Source organism: Felis catus, chromosome E2 (assembly GCF_018350175.1).
Source record: "Felis catus isolate Fca126 chromosome E2, F.catus_Fca126_mat1.0, whole genome shotgun sequence".
NCBI classification, from domain to species: Eukaryota; Metazoa; Chordata; class Mammalia; order Carnivora; family Felidae; genus Felis; species Felis catus.
Genome location: NC_058382.1, coordinates 43,642,126 through 43,661,071, shown reverse-complemented (window position 1 = coordinate 43,661,071; position 18,946 = coordinate 43,642,126). Strand labels below are relative to the sequence as shown.

Below are 18,946 nucleotides of genomic sequence, written 5' to 3'. Positions count from 1 at the left end.
TACACACACACACACACACACACACACACACACACACACACAGGCAGTGAGTGATGGGCAAAGAAACTTACCCAGGACATTCCGAATAAGTAGTGGCCTCTGGGACTCTGGCAGATAAACACCCACGAAATAGACAGGAACCCCGGAGAGGGCAATCCCGATGCCAATGAGGGAATTGATGGTGTCACTGAATAGAGGCACAATCACCAGAAACACAGAGCATGTGCAGAACACGATGGGAAAAAACAGGCTCAGCTGAAATGGAGGGAGGTGAGATACGAGGTAAAGCACTATGCGGGAACAGGGTACAGAGAAGTCACCTACAGGAGATGGCCCACCCCTCCTAGTCTGTCCACAGTCACTGACCTTCAGAGGCCGGAGCCGCTCAGGCTCCTTCCAACGAAGATAGAGCTGTCCAGCAACAGACAGGCCCACGAAGAACCAGTAGCTAAAGCTGAAGTAGTTGATGAGCAGGAAAACATCTTCCACAGTGAGGTAGATGAGTGTCATGGTACACTGGAGGAGGAGGGGATGGGAAGGAGTGGGCATTGTCACTAACAGGCCATCCCAGGAGACTCCAACCACCCAGCAATCAATACGAGATCTGCCATTCATTGCTGATTTAGCTTACCAGACTACCTCCAGCTCTTTTCAGTGACCCCTTGGCATCAGATAGGTCAATTCTCTGCATTAACCTTCAAGGTGGCATCTCTCCCTCTTCTGTTGGCTCTTCCTATACACAATGCCTCCCTTCTTTTTTGCAAGCACTTCAATAAGAAGCCAGACTCCTTTCCCCTTCTGATGGCAGATATTTAGGCCCTCCTCACTTTGATGCATCAACCTCAACATGAAACACACTGCCCTCTGGAGACCATCACTCCTGAGTCCCAACTACCTGGCTTATAAATGGAGGAAATGCCTCCAGAACCAACTCACTGTCCTGGGGTCTTAGAAATGTAGATTGGCAAAATGGATCTATACCCCTGATAAAACAGGTATGACAGAATTTGCCCTCTGGAACAAAAAAGTCCTAGAAGACAGAATCAGGGACTAGAGTCCTGGGAAAGGTCAGATTTACTTAAACTTCAAAAATATGGAGTTTCCCCATTTAATCTTTTCACCTATTATCAACAAAGGATTTAAAACAAAAAGAGCCCATTCTGGGGAGAGAAAGGGGACTGTATTGAAAAAACTGGGGTGAAAGAGGATTCAAAAACAAGATGTCAAATCTCCCCTAAATTTATAAATTCAATGCAATCCCAATAAAAATACTGAGAAGATTTTATGTTATTTTGACAAAATAATGAAGTTCATAAAGAAATACAAATGTAATTGCCAGGAAAACTTCAGGGGGGAAGAAAAAACTATAGAAGTATCCTTAGTCCCTGTTTAGATTTCAGAAATTCAGGGCGCCTGGGTAGCAGAGTCAGTTGAGCCTCCGACTTCAGCTCAAATCATGATCTCGTGGTTCATGAGTTCGAGCTCCACATTAGGCTCACTGCTGTCAGTTGGGAGCCCACTTCAGATGTTCTCTCCCCTTCTCTCTCTGCCCCTCCCCTACACATTCCCTCTCTCTCTTTCTCTCTCAAAAATAAATAAGCATTAAAAAAAATAGTTTTTAGAAATTCAGTACAAAGCTAAATAATGAAGGTTGGTGTTAATGGAGAAGATAAGTTGAGCTGATGATACTACTTAAGGGGTATGTAATTGTACTTGGTACATATGAAGCACCCTAAAAATTAGCTATTATTTTTATACGAGAATAATTTTAAACTGTGGATAAATGGATTATTTAATAAATGATATTGGTATGGCTGGCTAGCCATTTGAGAAAAAATTAAGTGAATTCCCCCCGCTCACTCCATACACTATAAATTCCAGATGAATCCAAAATTTAAACTTAAGTAATGAAACCAGAAAATAACTAAATGACAAAAATAAATAAATAAATAAACTGTCCACCAAATCTTGGAGTAAGGTTTCTCAAGGCCTTTGTTGGCCTTCATATATATAATACCTTAGTGCAAATGAGAAAATGGCAGTCCTACTTCAGGTCTTTTCTCATTTGTTAGAATACTTTCATAATTTACTGATTTTGTTAGAATAAAATGCTTTACTGCTATCTACTGTATATAAATCTATGATGTCTATGGTATGAATAGAGGCCCCTAGGTAGTTGGTATACAACTGGACTGGCTTTTCTAGATATGCTTTCATTAAATTAAAAAAAAAAAAAAAAAAAAAAGGAGCTAGAAAGGAGGAGAAGGAGAAGAAAAGAACTACTGACAGAAAAGATAGATAAATTTTACAAATTCATTTTTATATTCTTTTGTACTGTTTCCTTCTCTAATATAATTGTTTTACTTAAAAAAAATTTTAATGTGTTTTTATTTTTGAGAGAGAAAGAGAGAGACAGAGTGTGAGCATGGGAGGGGCAGAGAGAGAGAGAGAGACATGGAATCTGAAGTAGGATCCAGGCTCTGAGCTGTCCGCACAGAGCCCAATGTGGGGCCCGAACTCACGAACTATGAGATCATGACCTGAGCTGAAGTCGGATGCTCAACCAACTGAGCCACCTAGGTGCCCTGTTTTACTTTTATATTTTTTAAAAAGTTTAAGAAAAGAGAATAAACACTAAGAGGCTTGGAAAATATCTTAACTGACCAAGCCACCCAGGTGCCCTTTGGCTTGGGAAATGTCTTAAGAAGCTGCTATACCTCCCACCCAGTCTTCTCATAATGTCAGCAAGGGACTACAATCCCCACACCCGCCCCAGCAGAGCTTACATTGAACAATAAAGCAGGGATGGGTGTAAAACGCTCAATGTGGATCATGGACAGTACATCTGGGAGGTGGCCCTCACGGGAGCCCACGAAGAACAACCTAAAAGGACAAGAAGTGTGTCAGGATGATCCTTTCACTTAGCCATGCAGCCATACTCCTCAGACAAACTAGGCTCAGAGCTCCAGAAAAAAGCAGGAGGCAGTGTCTCAAGAGCATCACATGCTCTCTATGCATGCCCAACCCAACCTACCCTCACCCTCACCCCAACTTTACCCACAGATGTTTCCAACCTCCAACCATGGGTACGGTACTTCAACATTATCCAGGCACGTCCTACTTCACTGTTGGCCATGGACAGCCGCCAACCCCTCAGCTATAAAACCCACCAATCACCCAATGAATGCCTCACCCTCCCATCACTCACTGGCACACCAATCCATTCCACCAAGGGTACCTCCACTCTATCACCCCACAAATTTCATACTTAATACAATGGCTGTTTAAAGAAGGGCAGCCAGCTCTATCTTCCCCGAGCTCCTGATATATGATAGGACAGGACAAGCCTGGGGCTCAAAGAGACAACCCAGGCTTCCTCTCTGTCCCCAAAGAGCCCTACTGATTGAGAAACAGAGCAGCAGAGAAATGAACCACAGACCAGGGTGTACAGCATCATCATGGAGCACATGGCATTCACCAGGCTTGGGTGGGCTGGGGGAATAAAAAACCTTACAAGAGATAACCATATCTGGGCTGGGAAGAAGAGTTGGAGTTTGCCAGAAGGTGAGTGGGTAGGTGGGAAACAGCATAGGCAAAGGCAAAAGAAGCTTGGAGGAGTGGAAGAGGGTGGCCTCCTTGAAGGTTGGTACTAGATGCCTGCAGTCCCAGGATAAGGTGTGTGAGGAGACAGCTGGAAAGAACTTGCACACAGGCCATGCTGTGGAGTCTAAACAAACACTGAGAGTCACCTGTGGCTCTGAAGTAAAGGCCTGACAGGATTTGACACAGAGACTCTGGGGGCATCATGGAAGCCAACTAAAGGAGGGAGAGGCTAGGGTATAGGGAGAAGGCCACACAAGAAAGCAATCTGTGACAACTGTCCCATAAGAGAAGAGGCCTGAATGAGGGTAGACACCCCGGTTTAGGAGAGAACAAGACATATGTGACAACCTCAACTAAATTTGGTGATACATTACATGTGTGTGTGCATATATGTGTGTGCATGCATGTACATGTTTGAGTTGGAAGAAGAGGGTAGACACCAAAGGAAAAATAAAGAGGCCACACAAGGAGAACTGATAGCACATAATATCACAACTAGAGACAAAGCACAAGTGGAGTGCATTGAGATATCTGTGGGCCATCCAGGTGGAGCCACAGGAATTGAAGATAGCATCTGGAAGGGTAATAGGGCAAGATATTGGGAGTTGGCTCACACGAGGTTAATAATTTGTGCTAGGTAGAGAAGAAATATGGTAGAGGGGATGCTGGAAGGGGAGATAATGTCCTGGTGCAGCAAAAGTGTCTAGTACAAAGACAAAGACAACTACACAGGTAATAAAGAAAAAGTGAGAAGGTAAGACAGAAACAATTGTGCATTATCTTGACATCACTGCAGTCCCCTTTATATGCAGACCCTTACTCTCTGCATCCCCTATCCCCACCCCCATCCTGTCAATGCCACAATATAGCTGAATGAGGTTAAAAGGCACCTACCACATAAGTATTTTAAGAAGACTGTCAGAGCTGGGGAACCTAGGTGGCTCAGTCAGTTAAGTGTCCGACTCTTGATTTCAGCTCAGTTCATGATCTCAAGGTTTGTGGGATTGAGCCCCACATCAGGCACTGTGCTGACAGTGTGGAGCCTGCTAGGGATTCTCTCTCTCTCTCTCTCTCTCTCTCTCTCTCTCTCTCTCTCTCCTTCTCTCTCCCTCTCTCTGCCCCTTCCCTGCTCTCTTTCTCTCTCTTGCTTTCTCTCTCCCAAAATAAGTAAATAAACATTAAAAAAAAAAAAAGAGCAGTGTCTGGTGGCTCAGTTGATTAAGTGTCCAATTCTTGGTTTCCACTCAGGTAATGATCTCTGAACTCACAGATTGTGAGTTCAAGCCCTACCTGGGGCTCTGCATTGACAGCGCAGAGCCTGCTTGGGATTCTCTCTCTCCTTCTCTCTCTGCCCCTCCTTGCTCATGCTCTCTCTCTCAAAGATAAATAACCTAAAAAGGGAAGGAAGGAAGGAAGGAAGGAAGGAAGGAAGGAAGGAAGGAAGGAAGGAAGGAAGGAAGGAAGGAAGGGTGGGTGCCTGGGCGGCTCAGTTGGTTAAGCATCTGACTTCGGCTCCGGTCATGATCTCAGTTCATGGGTTTGAGCCCTGTGTCAGGCTCTGTGCTGACAGCTTGGGAGCCTGAAGCCTGCTTCAGATTCTGTGTCTCCCTCTCTCTCTGCCCCTCCCCTTCTCATGCTCAGTCTCTCTCACTCCTTCTCTCTCTCAAAAATAAAAAAAAAACATTTAAAGAATTAAAAAAAGAAGAAGAAGATTGACAGAGCCAATTGGGATGTCTTAGGAATCAGTAAGGGTAAGGCTATAGGAAACACCATCTCTGGGTGGGGTAACTTGTTAAGAGTCACATCTGGTGCAACCCTGGCCACACCAGGCTGAAGCAAGGGAAGATGACACCATACTGTTTTACAAGACTTTGATTTCTCTATTATTCTGGTTACCCTAGGGAGACCCCAGGTACATGGACTGGGGTGTCAAAACTAGTAAGAAAAATAAACAGGATGAAACTATTTTATTAGTTCAGCTTATCTGTTCATGCAAAAAATATCTATTGAATATCTATTACACTCCCAGTCCTGGGACAGCAACGTTTATAAGGTGAGTGGAAGAGAAATCGGGAAAGAAGCCTTTCTCTCAGATATCAGAGAGTCACAGAGTCACAGGAATAGTTTCAGAAGTAGAGGGTGGTAAGCATCACTTGCTTTGGGGATCCAGTAGGATAAGGACTAAAAGCAGGCTAAGAAGGAGGTCACTGGTACACAATGTACACAGGTACACTGGTAATAAGAACATTTTTTTAGGTAGTAGAAGCCAAAGTATAATGGTTAGAAAAATGGCTGACAGTCAAAATGCATACTATTCCCTCAAGAAGTGTGTCCATAAGGAAGAAGGGAGATAAGAAAAGTTGTTTTGTGATTTCACTAAGTAGAGATGAGAGAAGCGCAGAGCTGGCTCCAACTGAACATCCACCAAAGAGAAGGGCCAAGTGATGAAGCAAAATGCTAAAGAAGAGGGTGGTACTAGAACCCAGAGTGAGCCTGGAAAAGCAGAACTGCTCTTTTCTCTGAAACAGGAGGAAGGACAAATGCTCCTATAGATAAGTCTCTATGCAGAGAGGAGAGCAAGAGCCTACCTGCCAGCCTTAGTGTTTTTGAAATGAGGGGCAGAGTTATCCTGTACTAATACCTGGTACACAGCAAGTGCTCAATAATAATCTTCTAAAGGAATGAATCCTGGGGCTGCAGATAACCCACTCTAGGAGCCTAGAGTATAGTCCCTGACAGGATCACTACTCCAAGCTACGACCTTCCTCTGCTCTACCTCTAACCAGTTTGTCCTCGTCTCAGATGGAAGTGTGAGCTTCAAGCACACAATGTTTGCACAAAGGCAAGCATATGCATGCACATTAGCTTACACACACATACACCCTATGTATCCAAGAGAAAGAAGGGCTCTTACAGGCTCACCTAGAGCCTGAGGGGATTAAATACCGCAGTCTGTTATTGGTAAGGCAGAAACACAGTACCTTGATGAAGCAAAGATAGACGCATTGAGGCCCCCAAAGCAGGACAGGGCAACGGCAATAGGAATGGTCCAGCTGAACATGCCAAATGTCTGGTCAGCAAATGTCTGAGGGCAGAGCACAGAAGGCACTCAGCACAGGACAGGCTTTCATAAGCCTCCTGTACCTATGCTATCAGGACAAATGCCATCACTACTGAGCAGCCCACCCACCCTCTAACCTAGACCCATCATCCCACCCTGCAGAACTGGAATGGCTGCAGAAAGAAAGATTGAGCCATTCAGTATGAAAAGGTGATGAGCAAATGGGTACTCACCACAGCCACAGCATCACTGTCAAGGACATCTGAAATGCTCAGCACTGTGTAATAGGCCACATTGGTCAGGATGTAGATGAGCGTCACAATTGGCATAGAAATCCCAATGGCCAGGGGCAAATTTCTGTCAGGACAAGTGAGACAGGACTACCTAGAATCAACTATCCTTGGAGTCAAAAAAAGTTAACCCAAGGATTTTTCTGAAGTTTAACAGTTCCCTGGTTCTAAATCTTTGAGGCACGCTCCTCTTCCCCACATGGTCAAAGTTGGATATGAATCCCATGCCCTTTCCATGGAGAAACAGAGAGAGCGAGGGAGAGAGGGAGAAGGAAAGGGGGGGAGAGAAACCCTTCTCTGTGAGGATAGCTGGGGATCAGTATTTGATCTTCACCACAATAGGACCAATGGACCCCACTGAAGGAGGAGCAGTGTCCTCCAGGGACTGGAGGTCAGGCTGGGGAACTGGCTGCCCAGAATAAGCTCCTGGCTCCTCAGGCCTCAGTGTCAGCACCAGAGACGAGGTTCTAACACCTTAGCCCCAGCTGGGTCAGCTACTGCCCACTGAAGGACCTCTCCTTGAGCAAGGACCCTGGGGATCCTTCAGTGTAAACCTGAGGGTGAGGAGCCAGGGGCTTTCCCACCTTCACTCATTCCCAGCTTACCCCCTAATTCCTCCAAGCTAGAAAAAGGGCAGTAGGGAGAAGAAGAAGGAATGAGAGAAAGAGAAAGGAGGAGAGGGAGGAGGGCAAGTGTGCCCACTATTAGCAGGAGTTCCAGCCAAGTTGGGGGGAAAGAGTGTGATCCCACCATTACCTTTCTGGGTTTTTTATTTCTTCTGTTACAAAATTAAGGGTGTCCCAACCTGAGTAAGAGAAGAGGGCAGAGTAGAGGGCGAGAGAGAGGTCTCCCATGTCCCAGGAAGAACCCTCAAAGGCATCCTGAAAGTGCTCAGAGTGTCCTGTGGGGGCAAAGGCAGGTAGGGGAAGGGGTTCAGGGAGAAGGAAGAGGAAGAAGGAGGGGAGAGATGGAAGGTATAGGGAGAAGAGGAAGAACAGGGAGAGGCAGTAAGAAAGAGGAAGTGAAGAGGGGAGAAAAAAAGAGGAGGGTCAAGAAAAGAAGGGAAAAGCAAGCGGGCAGAGGGAAGAAAAAAAACATAATTTAACACCAAAAGAACAACCACCAGCTCCCTGTACTTTATCACCCCACCCACTCCCTCAAGAAAGTTCATATTCCTTTAGCAAAATTACACAATCTCAGAAAAACAAAAACATTCCTGGCTGCCTTCTGAAGTGACAACACCTTTTCCAAAGCTCTGCTGAATTTCCAAGTGACCTCACGGTAGGCCAGAGTTCTTCCTATTTTTAGAAATAACCCTGTTTTACATTTTTAACTAACAATTAGACCTTCCTGTGGAACTATCTCTTTTGGCCAAGACCACTGCACAATGTGGTCAAACAGTTTTCTCATTCTCATGGAGGGAACTCTGTTGCTCTAATTGCAGGGGCTGCGGTTGCATGCAGCAGGAAATCACAGGCTATGTAGGAACTGGGGTCTTCTTATTTCTCACTGCGCCTGGGGTAGGCCTAAGCCACTTCCACCTGTGGAGAGCCAGCCTAGGCACCTGTCATTCTCCTTGGAGGCATCTGGAGCCCGCACAGTTGAAAGAGCAGCACCCAGTTGCCCAGAAGAGAGACCTTCTAGACACACTGGAGGTTTTTTAAACAAGATCCACATTTTTTTTTCTTACAAGATCCATACTTCTAAGGAAGCCTGCTGTAATCCCCTGCAAAAAGCAGATCTATTCCTTCAATGTATCAAAAAGGGATGGGTGTGCAGCAAGAGAAGGGAAAATAGGGGTTTTCATGCCCGAGAGGTGTCAGTCATCATTCACAGCAGTGGTTTCCTAAGGCACCGATCTTGGTAGGAGGCTAATTCAGCTACCCAATTTGACCTGAGATGTTCCTGAGACTCCAGGGACATCCAGATGGCTGGCTGTACTAACTTGGCACATATGCCAAGGTACTGGACCAGAATCACCGAAGGCACTTGAAAACAGAGCTTTCTGAATTCCAAAACCAATAGATCTGAGAAGGGGGTCTCACCTCTCCCTGGTAAATGTAAACACAGCTGAGTTTAGAGACAGACAATATAGAACTGGGTTGCTAAGTAAGTGATTGAGATATCCTTGGCCAAAGACACCACGGGACTTCCCTAAGAGCTCAGGAGACCTCATGAGGCCTTTTACCCTCCCTGCTAGTTTACTCTGATTCAGGAATGAAAAGCTTTCTAAAGCCAACATGTAGGAAAGCCAGTGCTTCATACTATTTTAATATTTTGCTGAGAGCCGACTTTGGGTTCAAATGCTAAATAAAAGCAAAAAGTAAAGACTCCAAAATAACCACTCATTTCTACATTCCATCCACCTTCTATGCACACTTTCCCACTCCTCTCAAGGAGGGCCAAGTCTTCCTACTTGCTGCCTGGCAGTCACAGACCAAAAACAGGGCCACAGCAGGGCTCACTCTAACCCCATCAGCTACATTTATGACCCAATTACACACGACCCAGGTTTCAAGAATTCCTAGGCTCTCAGCTGCCTTCTTGCAATGTTCCCAGCCTCCACAAAGGGAAAACAGCCCTGAGAGAGGGACTGACTCATGTTCAGTTGGCCAAGCCAGCCTGGTCCAAGGAGCCCAGCAACAGATGTCTTACTCTCAATGACAGTCTAGGATATACATAGAATAAGCTGATCAGTTAAGCCAAGATTTCCCATGTCCTCCTCAGGAAATCCACACAAATTCCTGGAGTCATTCACCCTCCTTCCAAGCCCAGGCCCATCTTACCCTGGCACAGTTTAACGAGGCCCATGACAATGATGGCAATGAGCGCTAAGACCTTGGCATAAGTGAACGTGTCCTGCACACGTGTGCCCCACTTGACATAGGCACAGTTGACAAATGTCAGCAGACCTAGAAGGAAAAACATAAAATCACTGGCAGGCTTGAGCTGAGGGCACAGTGACCCAACCTCTCCTTAGAGAGCATCACTTCTGCCCTAACTAAAACCAAAGGGGCCAATGATCGAGTCAGAACCACAAGAACAGGCAAATGGAGGGACATCTACAATCTGCCCATCACTGTTGACAAGTTAAGATACAAAGGCATGCATTAACACATATTCATTAATTCTGACAGCCAGAATCATTTTTGGAAATTGCCCCCAGGCCCAGAAATAATGTATTTCACCCACCCTTCCCCACTCAGACTCCCAAGGTTCCAAGCCACCCAAGGCACAAAACATTTCCATGGCCACATTAGAAAGTGGGGACAAGAGAGGTCCATCAATAAATGAGGTGAATTTAAATACAAGTGGCAAGTCACCTAGGAATTAGAGAGACAATGTTTTGCATGTAAGTATGTATTTTTAAAAGCCTGTTATGTACCTGACAATTCCACATGCATCCTCTCGATTAATTCTTACAACCTTAAAATACTTTGCATGTAAGTATGTATTTTTAAAAGCCTGTTATGTACCTGACAATTCCACATGCATCCTCTCGATTAATTCTTACAACCTTAAAATACAGGTGTTCCTATTCCCATTTTATAGATAAGGCTAACCACCATTCCTAAGCTTACAAGGACACCCTCCCCATCCACCCCCTCCATTTCTATCCAAACCTCCTGATTCTCAGTGAGGCCCACGCAAAACGAAGCTTGCTTGGACATTCTCTAGGCTCCTGTCTGCACTACTGGCTTTATGTTCCAGCTCTTCGTGGACCTCAGTGATATCTGGGCCCTATGCAGTGTCCCAGCACCTTACTGTTGCTAAACAGGGACTGCTCTGACCCACCAGGAAGACACAAGAACAGAATACAAGAGGCTCCACAGTGACACTGCTAAGTACTGCTCTAAGCCTCCAACAATAGAACTTTTATGTGCACCTCAAACATTATTACAAAATCTTTTGGGTTCATCCTCCAGGCTGCCTCCACCTACTCCTACCCATTTTGCACTCTCTCCTTCAGCCAGACTCTCTTCTTACTGGTGCCATATATACATTTAAAAGAAATGTCCTTTCTTCCTCCTCCTGCCACAGCCAACAACTCCCACTTTCAAGATCTAGCTAAATCCCCACCTCCTCTGTAAAACCTTCCCCAAATATACCAGGCAGCCCCTCACTGAGCTCTCTCTCCCTGAACCCTATGGCATTCCCACTTCACAGCACAGCTTAGTAACTCATGCTATGGTCATACGGACATCTGTCTCATGAAGGTCTCCCCCTTGGGCATGTGCCCATAGAAGACCACAACTATTAGGGGGAAACAAAAGCATATTGTTTTCTTAAGCTTATTGCCAAGCAAAGAGGGGAACTGATAAACTCTGGTTGGAATCAAGATGTTGATGAACTTTGGAGTGTCTGGGTGGCTCAGTCGGTTGAGCATCCAACTCTTGATTTCAGCTCAGGTCATGGTCTTTGCAGTTCATCAGTTCAAGCCCCATGTCAGGCTCCCCACTGACAGTGCGGACCCAGTTGAAATTCTCTCTCTATGCCCCTCCCCACTTGCATTTGCACGCACCCACACACACTCTCTCTCTCTCTCAAAAATAAACATTAAAAAAAAAGATGGTGATGACTTTCACTTAATCACCAATTCCCTAGAGTGAGGCACTTGTCAGAAAGTTGACATTTCTCTACTCAGATGTGAGGAAGCCTAGAGCCTGTGGAAACAAACATGGTGGCTAAACAGCCTCCATAGCCCTTAAAGACCTTTCACTCAGTACTCTGGCAAATGATACAGGTGCTCACTAGTTAGTCATACGGGGGATGGAGGAAGGCAATGGTCAAAGAGGAGGGAAGGCCAAAGGAATGCATGCTGCTGGCAGGTCTTCCCAGGGACCTGCCCTGCTAATCCAAGTTCTCTGTGGGGGTTAAGCCTAGATCAGCTAGCATAAGGATTACCAAGTTAATAGCCACCAGTAATCCGCAGACCCCTATCCAACACAGTAAGCATATTTTGAGGTATCTGCCAGGCCCCTTCTTGGGAATTGCCCCCCCCCCCTCACCTATCACAGCTGATCACCCAAGGTGAACCTATTCAATTGTCTTTCCCAGGAACACAGAGTGGGGCAGCAAGAAATGGAATCTATCTAACAGTAGCAGAGTTGGGAGACACAGCAAGTCGAAGGTACATACGGGCCCTTGTAACAGAGGAACAAAAACCACAAAAAAGCAGAGGAAGGAAACAGAACTATGAAAAGAAGCAGAGGTGAGAGGGTGTGCAGCTTGTGAGAAAAAGACTAACAGAGAAAGGTGCAGAAATACACAGAAGACAGGGGAGAGAGAGATAAGAGACAGACCAAGAGAGACAGAGAGAAGGGACAAAAAGAGTGACAGACAAAAAGACGGACATACACACAAAGAAAGAGACTATCTCACGATGCCCTAGCTGTGCTCACCGTGCTTGTGCCTTACAGCACCAAGATGTGGCTGCAAGATGGGGGAGAAAAGAAGACATACTCCACAGCCCCACTGACAGGCACTCCCTCTCACTCCTGTTCCTTCTCCTTCCCTCCATCCTGCTACAAATCTCCCTCCTGGCTTGATCCTCTCAGCACAGAAGTAAATACTGCACATAGTGCAATTCAATGACTCCTGCCAATAAGTGAAAGAAGGCAGCTCTTCGTGGAAATCCCCTCAGAGCCCCTTCTGAATGACAGCTGGAAAGATACAAAAGAGCCTGGTCACAGTGGTTGCCTCTGGGGAAGAAGACCAAAGCTCTGGTGAGGGAGAGACACTTTTTCCATTGTACACTGTTTTACACTGTTATTTACCATGCATAAATGCTTCTTCCTCAGTAAAAATTAAAATACTTAATCTAAAACAACGTGTAGCCAGGGAGCAAGGCCAGAAGTAGGGTGAGGTAAGGAGGGTGTCTGGGACACAAAATTTAAGGAGGTGCTCACTTTCAGGATCGCCTGGAGAACCTCAGAATGAATGCATCCTTTTTTTCTTTTTCTTTTTTTTTTTTAATTTAAAAAATTTTTTTTCAACGTTTATTTATTTTTGGGACAGAGAGAGACAGAGCATGAACGGGGGAGGGGCAGAGAGAGAGGGAGACACAGAATCGGAAACAGGCTCCAGGCTCTGAGCCATCAGCCCAGAGCCCGACGCGGGGCTCGAACTCACGGACTGCAAGATCGTGACCTGGCTGAAGTAGGACACTTAACCGACTGTGCCACCCAGGCGCCCCCTTTTTTTCTTTTTTAAGTTTATTTATTTATTTTTTGAGACAGAGAAGGGAAGAGAGAGAGCAGGAGCAGGGGAGGGGCAGAAAGAGAGAGAATCCTGAGCAGGCTCTGCATCGTCAGGGCGGGGCTCATACTTACCAACTGCTAGATCATGACCTGAGCCAAAACCAAGAGTCGGACTCTTAACCAATGGACCACCCAGACACCCCCAGGTGTCTGGGGGACTCACCCCCAGAGTGAGTGCATCCTTAAATGCTGTCCCCGGAGCCTTACTTGCTTCACCATACTCTCAGCCCTGCCAGAGAACAGGGAGCTCCAAGAACAGTCTACCATGCAGAAGCCAAGTCCCCTTAAGGTTTTCCTGATTTTAATTAAGAAACATATCACTATCTGACCCCACCCCTTCAAGCCTCCCCAAATTCCCAACCCCATCTAGCACCATAGATTCTGTCAGGGCTTAAGCACAAAGCTGAGACTGGAGGCCAGGTGCTTAGACGCAACTACCACAATTACAACATCCAAGACTTCCCTCTTCTCCCGATCTCATTTCCTGGCTGGAAAGCCTGTACCAGCAAGTGTGGGGTCCATGTGAGGGTCTTCAGTCTCTAGGGGCTTTAGCGGATCCATACCCAACCCCAAAGCAGAAACAAATCCCTAAAGTCTCTCTGTGGCAAAAACTGCTAGTTATCTTTTAGTATCTCTTCTTCCATTTTTTCCTTAGTAATAGAAATTTTAGCGTAGTCATGGCCGCCCAAAATAAAGTTGACATTTCCCAGCCTCTCTCCGCAGGCAGGTATAGCCAGATAACTAAGTTCTTGCCCCAGGGATGTAAGCAAACATTCAGATAAATAAGACCTCAGGAAGTCTGTTTGAAGGGCAGCACATGCCTTTCTTTGTTCTCCGTATCAGCTACAGTGCAGACTTGACAGCTAGAGCGTGAGTAGCCATCTTGGACCACCAGCTAGGTAGAAGTCGCATGCTGAAGATGGCAGAGCAGTAAAGCAGAAGGAAGGAACCTGGCTCCCCGAAAAACTATAAAGTCATCCTACCAGCCCCACAATGCTGTGAGAGAAATAAACTTTTAATATGTGAGAGAAATAAACTTCAATATATTTGAGCCATACTGCTTTCGGTTTTCAGTTGTTTGAAGCCGAAATTCATCCTGGATAATACATGTGCCCTAGAACAGAACTGTGCCTCTCATATTCTCTTTCTGATGAGGAGATGACTTGGCAATCTGCAGCTATAGTCCCAGTTATGCTGATAGTCACAGCTCCCTTTTCCCACAGCAACAGGGAAAGGAAGGAACCCTTCCAATTCCTCCCACAAACAAGCTGGGTGTTACTAAGGGGCACTCAAGGACACAGGAGTGCAATCCTTAACAACAGCAGCTACAAGGCAGAAGAAGAAAAAAAGCAGGGGAGAGACCATCTACAAATATATTAGGAGAAAAATGTACAACAGTCCAGGAGAAGTAAAAACCCTTCCAAATGTAAATCCTGGAATCTGGAGCTACCTCTCAGGATGCATATGAATATGGCAGGTATATGCCTTGTTAAGAAACCCCCTTGTTCGTTTGCTTAAAGTTTATTCATTCATTCATTCATTTATTTATTTATTTATTTAGAGAGAATATATGTGTGTGCTCATGAACAAGCGGGAAGGGGCAAAGAGAGAGAGGGAGAGAGAGAGAATCCCAAGCAGACTCCAGGCTGTAAACACTGAGCCCAATGCAGGGCTCAAACCCACAAGCCCTGAGATCATGACCTGAGCTGAGATCAAGAGTCAGACTCTTAACCAACTTAGGCACTCAGGCACCCCCTCCTTGTTTTTAATTACACAGATATACACATTTACTCTTATTATCAAACCATTCATGCTCTATACAGGGGTAGACTCCAGGGTCTTTGTACTGCTAAAGACCCAGTCCTTCTGAGGCCTGTCACTTTCAGAACATGAAAGCTGTCTATCCATAGCAACAACTGACCAAAAAAGGGGAGCATACCCTTCCTTCTCAGAACCCTGGCCATGCCAGTGCCTAAGACAGCAAGAGACAACAGAAAGTTATTCAGGAATTATACGGTGTTTCTTCACTCGTCTCCCCCTTGGCAGTCTCCCTCCCCCATCTCCTCCAGCTCCTGCTCCTCCTCCTCCAGCTCTTCTTCACTGTGGGCCTTGCCAAACAAACCATGGGGGGTGGAGGGTGGGGGAAATGGATCTCAGTGTGAGCAAGCCTCTGCTTTGATGCCAGTGTCAATGCTAAATGACTTCTATACTGAAACCTTTACAGCAAATAATCTCCAATGATACGTGTGAGCCTACACAACAGGCAGGATCCCACAAAGATAAACAGAATGACAACACCTAAGACAGAAACATCGCAATCAAATCAAGTACTCCTGGGCACCTGAGTTATCAAGAATACTGCTGGTCACCTGGCCAGAGAAGGGACCTATGGACCTCAAGAACTGCCATTTTCCCCTACAGTCCCATAAGTGAGTAAGAGCCTCTAAGCATACTGAGTCCAATTGGCAGCCTGAGGCCCCACCTACCACAGAAGAGTCCAAGCTCCCAGCACAGATATGAGTAGAATGCACCTTTAGAATAGAGTTTCTCAACCTCGGCACTATTGACATTTGGGGCTAGAAAAGGCTTAATTGTATGAGGCTGTCTTATACTTTATAAGATGCTTGTACTTTATAAGATCTGGCTTCTGCCCGCTAGATGCCAGTAGCACCCCTTCCCAGCAGGTGTGGCAACCAAAAATCTCTCCAGACCTTGCCAAATGCCTCCTGGAGGACAAACTCACCTCCGGTTGAGAACCACTGCCCTAGGATAGTAAGTAGCTAAAATAGCCTGCAATTTAAAAAAAGTTGCTAGGATCTCTCTGCCAGTGTAATCTGGGAATAGGGTAAGGGGCTGCTATAAAGCCAGGATTTGAATCAGTAACACCTTCAAAGTCCAAGTAGGTAATACAAGTGAGCAATGGTAAGAATGTCTGGGTATTAAACAAGAGGGAGTGGAGGGCTGTAGCAGACTAAAGAGTGTGTGCTCCTTTAAAGACAGCAACCACTACTCAAAGGCAGCTGATTGTGTCAGTAAAGAATGTGGGTCCAAGGTTACCAGAACTTTTGGTTTTTCAAAAGAAAGGTCCAGTCCTGATTTTCATATTTTGGCAAGTAATTCAAAATTGCTTACAACACGAGGCCAAACAAATATATCTGTGGGTCAAGTCTGGCCCATGGGGCACCAGCTTGCAGCTCTGACCTGGAGTTGTTATATGGAGACTATCTGGGCCCTTTCTTCTAGAATGGAACTTTAATTGTCTAGCTTGGCATGGTTATAATTTCTGTAGACAGTCTCCCAAACAACAACGTGGACCCCTCTCATATCTCAATTTTAGACTAACTTAATTATCCTATCCCACCTAAATTTCACCATGGTTACAAGTGCAGATTTTGGGGGTTTCCCCCTTAATTATGACCTAATTGGTTTCTTCCAAATTTTTGTCTCTTAAGACCACGTCGCTCTCACTGCCACCCCTGCCCAAAGAGACTCCCTTCAGCACATTCCAGATTTGTTAGATGATGCATCAGCCTGATTCTACACCCTAAGTTCCAAGAAGAGGAGCAAGCTGAACTCCAAAGTCTTGTCAGTTAGAATGAGACATGGTTTTATAAGTTCGGCCCGTCTCTGACAATTTCCTGCCTACAGACATGCATTGTGAAAAAGCCTGGGCTTCTAGGATAGGGGCTTGAAGGAATTCTGATCCTGAGTACTCTGGGTAAAAGCACACTTGAATAAAAGCAGCTACAGATGCTATGAATGCACTTCTAAGAAGTGAGGTCTCTTCTCCAATCAAAAGAGCAGTTCCTGATATGGGGATGGGCTTCCTAAGCACAAAAACAATGAGGAAAATCATAAAGGAAAAAGGATTTAGCAAATAAAAATCTTTTGCACATGAAAAATTATATATAGAGGTGTCCTTTGACTTGGTTATTTTTGGAATTCACCCTAAGGCCAACACGAGACCAATGCACAGGCACTCTCAGTTGCTTAGATAAGAGCACAAACTCACAAAACCTTCTAGAAGAAAATTGGGTAACACATGAAGAATCTTAAAACAGTTTATTTCTTTAGACACAAGTATTTCTCTTGTATAATTCTACCCTAAAAAAAGATGCAGAAACTCTGAAACTATATATACAAAGACTCCCACAGCAATATTATTTATAATGATATTACAGAACACTTACTATATGCCAGACACAGAGAAGTACTATACATGTATTGATTCATTTACTCCTCACAACCATCTTTTCAGTAGGTACAATTGATATTTCCATTTTACAAATGAGAAGACCAAAGCAACAGTTAACTAACTACTCTAAGGTTAACAGCTAGAAAAACAGCTGGTAAAGCTGGAATCAATCCCAGTCTGGCATGGGAGCCTGTGAACTTAACCACTATACCACACTGCCAGGAACCTACTTATGTGTCCCTAAACTATGTTTTCTAAGAATATATCATGAAAGGGATTAAATATTAAATTTTTAAAAGTATTATACAAACCACACAGAGTATGATCTCAAAAGTACTTGTAAAAAATGAGATAAGCACGGGAAAAAAAAATACCACAGGTATTTCACACAAATAGCAGCAATAGTTCTCTGGGAGTTAAAATTATGGGTGATTTTTCTTTTCTTTTTTCTATTTTTTTGCATTTTCAAAGTGCTTGTAACATTACATATTACCTCTAAACAATAATGGTAAAAGAGACACTACTTTAAAAAATGTTTCTTTTGAAGAACATTCCACAAAACGAAAAAAAAAATGATATACTAAATTTAAAATGCAGAATATAAAGTTATATGCAAAGTATGATACCAATTCTATAAAAAGAAAGAAATGAAGACATGATTTAACTATTAAAAGTGCTCATCTTTTGGTGGTAGATTATGGGTGATTTGTGGTCAAGTTAATTTTCTCTTAATTAATACATTTTATTTTATTTTTTCTTTAATGTTTATTTATTTTGAGAGAGGGGGAGGGGCAGAGAGAGAGGGAGAGAGAATCCTAAGCGGGCTCCACTCTGTCAGTGCAAAGCCCAACGCAGGGCTCAATCTCATGAACCCATGAGATCATGACCTGAGCCGAAATCAAGAGCCAGATACTTAACCAAATGAGCCACCACCTAGGCACCCCCTAACATATTTTGTAATCAGAAAATTATTATTATTTTTTGAAACTGAGAGAGACTGAGAGCAGGGAAGGGGCAGAGAGAGGGCAGGAGGGAGCGAGGACCTGAAGCAGGCTCTCTCAGCAGACAGCCTGATGTGGGGCTCAAACCCAGGAACTGTGAGATCATGACCTAAGCCAAAGTCAGATGCTTAACTGACTGAGCCACCCAGGCACCCCAGAAAATTATTCTTTTTCTAGACAACTCAGTCTGGCCAGAGTTCCCCTGGCCAGACCCTACCAGACATACAATACAGCTGAGTACCCACTTTCCCTCTTCCTGGGGCTATATGTGGAGGGGTTCCCTTTAACATTTGTCGTTAACAAATCCTTAAAGTCAGGAGGCCCAGTGTACAGTACAATCCTTTATTGCTAACTCCAAGGTACTCTCAGCCTATTTTTAACACTGTGGATAAACTACACACACTGCCAAAGCTTTTGCAAGCAGAGATACGGAAAGGACAGAGTATAATTAAGTGCTTCTGGCAGCACAGTGCTTAAGGAACACAGGGAATTCTGGGCCACTTCTCAGCTAAAACACTAGCTCTACAAGACTGTGT

At 44.8% G+C, this 18,946-nt stretch overlaps 1 protein-coding gene across 6 annotated transcripts in view; it reads right to left on the bottom strand.

The window, feature by feature from the left end:
- The window catches only part of SLC7A6 (solute carrier family 7 member 6), a 36,138-nt gene that overhangs the window by 3,596 nt on the left and 13,596 nt on the right, over window positions 1-18,946 (bottom strand). For all 6 annotated transcript variants that reach the window (XM_023245051.2, XM_023245053.2, XM_019819956.3 and 3 more), the window contains exons 3-9: window positions 9,741-9,866; window positions 7,711-7,855; window positions 6,898-7,021; window positions 6,585-6,688; window positions 2,787-2,883; window positions 367-516; window positions 72-255 (exon numbers count right to left, since the gene is read on the bottom strand). In XM_023245051.2, the coding sequence (XP_023100819.1) occupies window positions 72-255; window positions 367-516; window positions 2,787-2,883; window positions 6,585-6,688; window positions 6,898-7,021; window positions 7,711-7,855; window positions 9,741-9,866 (930 nt within the window). The remainder of the gene's footprint in view (window positions 1-71; window positions 256-366; window positions 517-2,786; window positions 2,884-6,584; window positions 6,689-6,897; window positions 7,022-7,710; window positions 7,856-9,740; window positions 9,867-18,946) is intronic.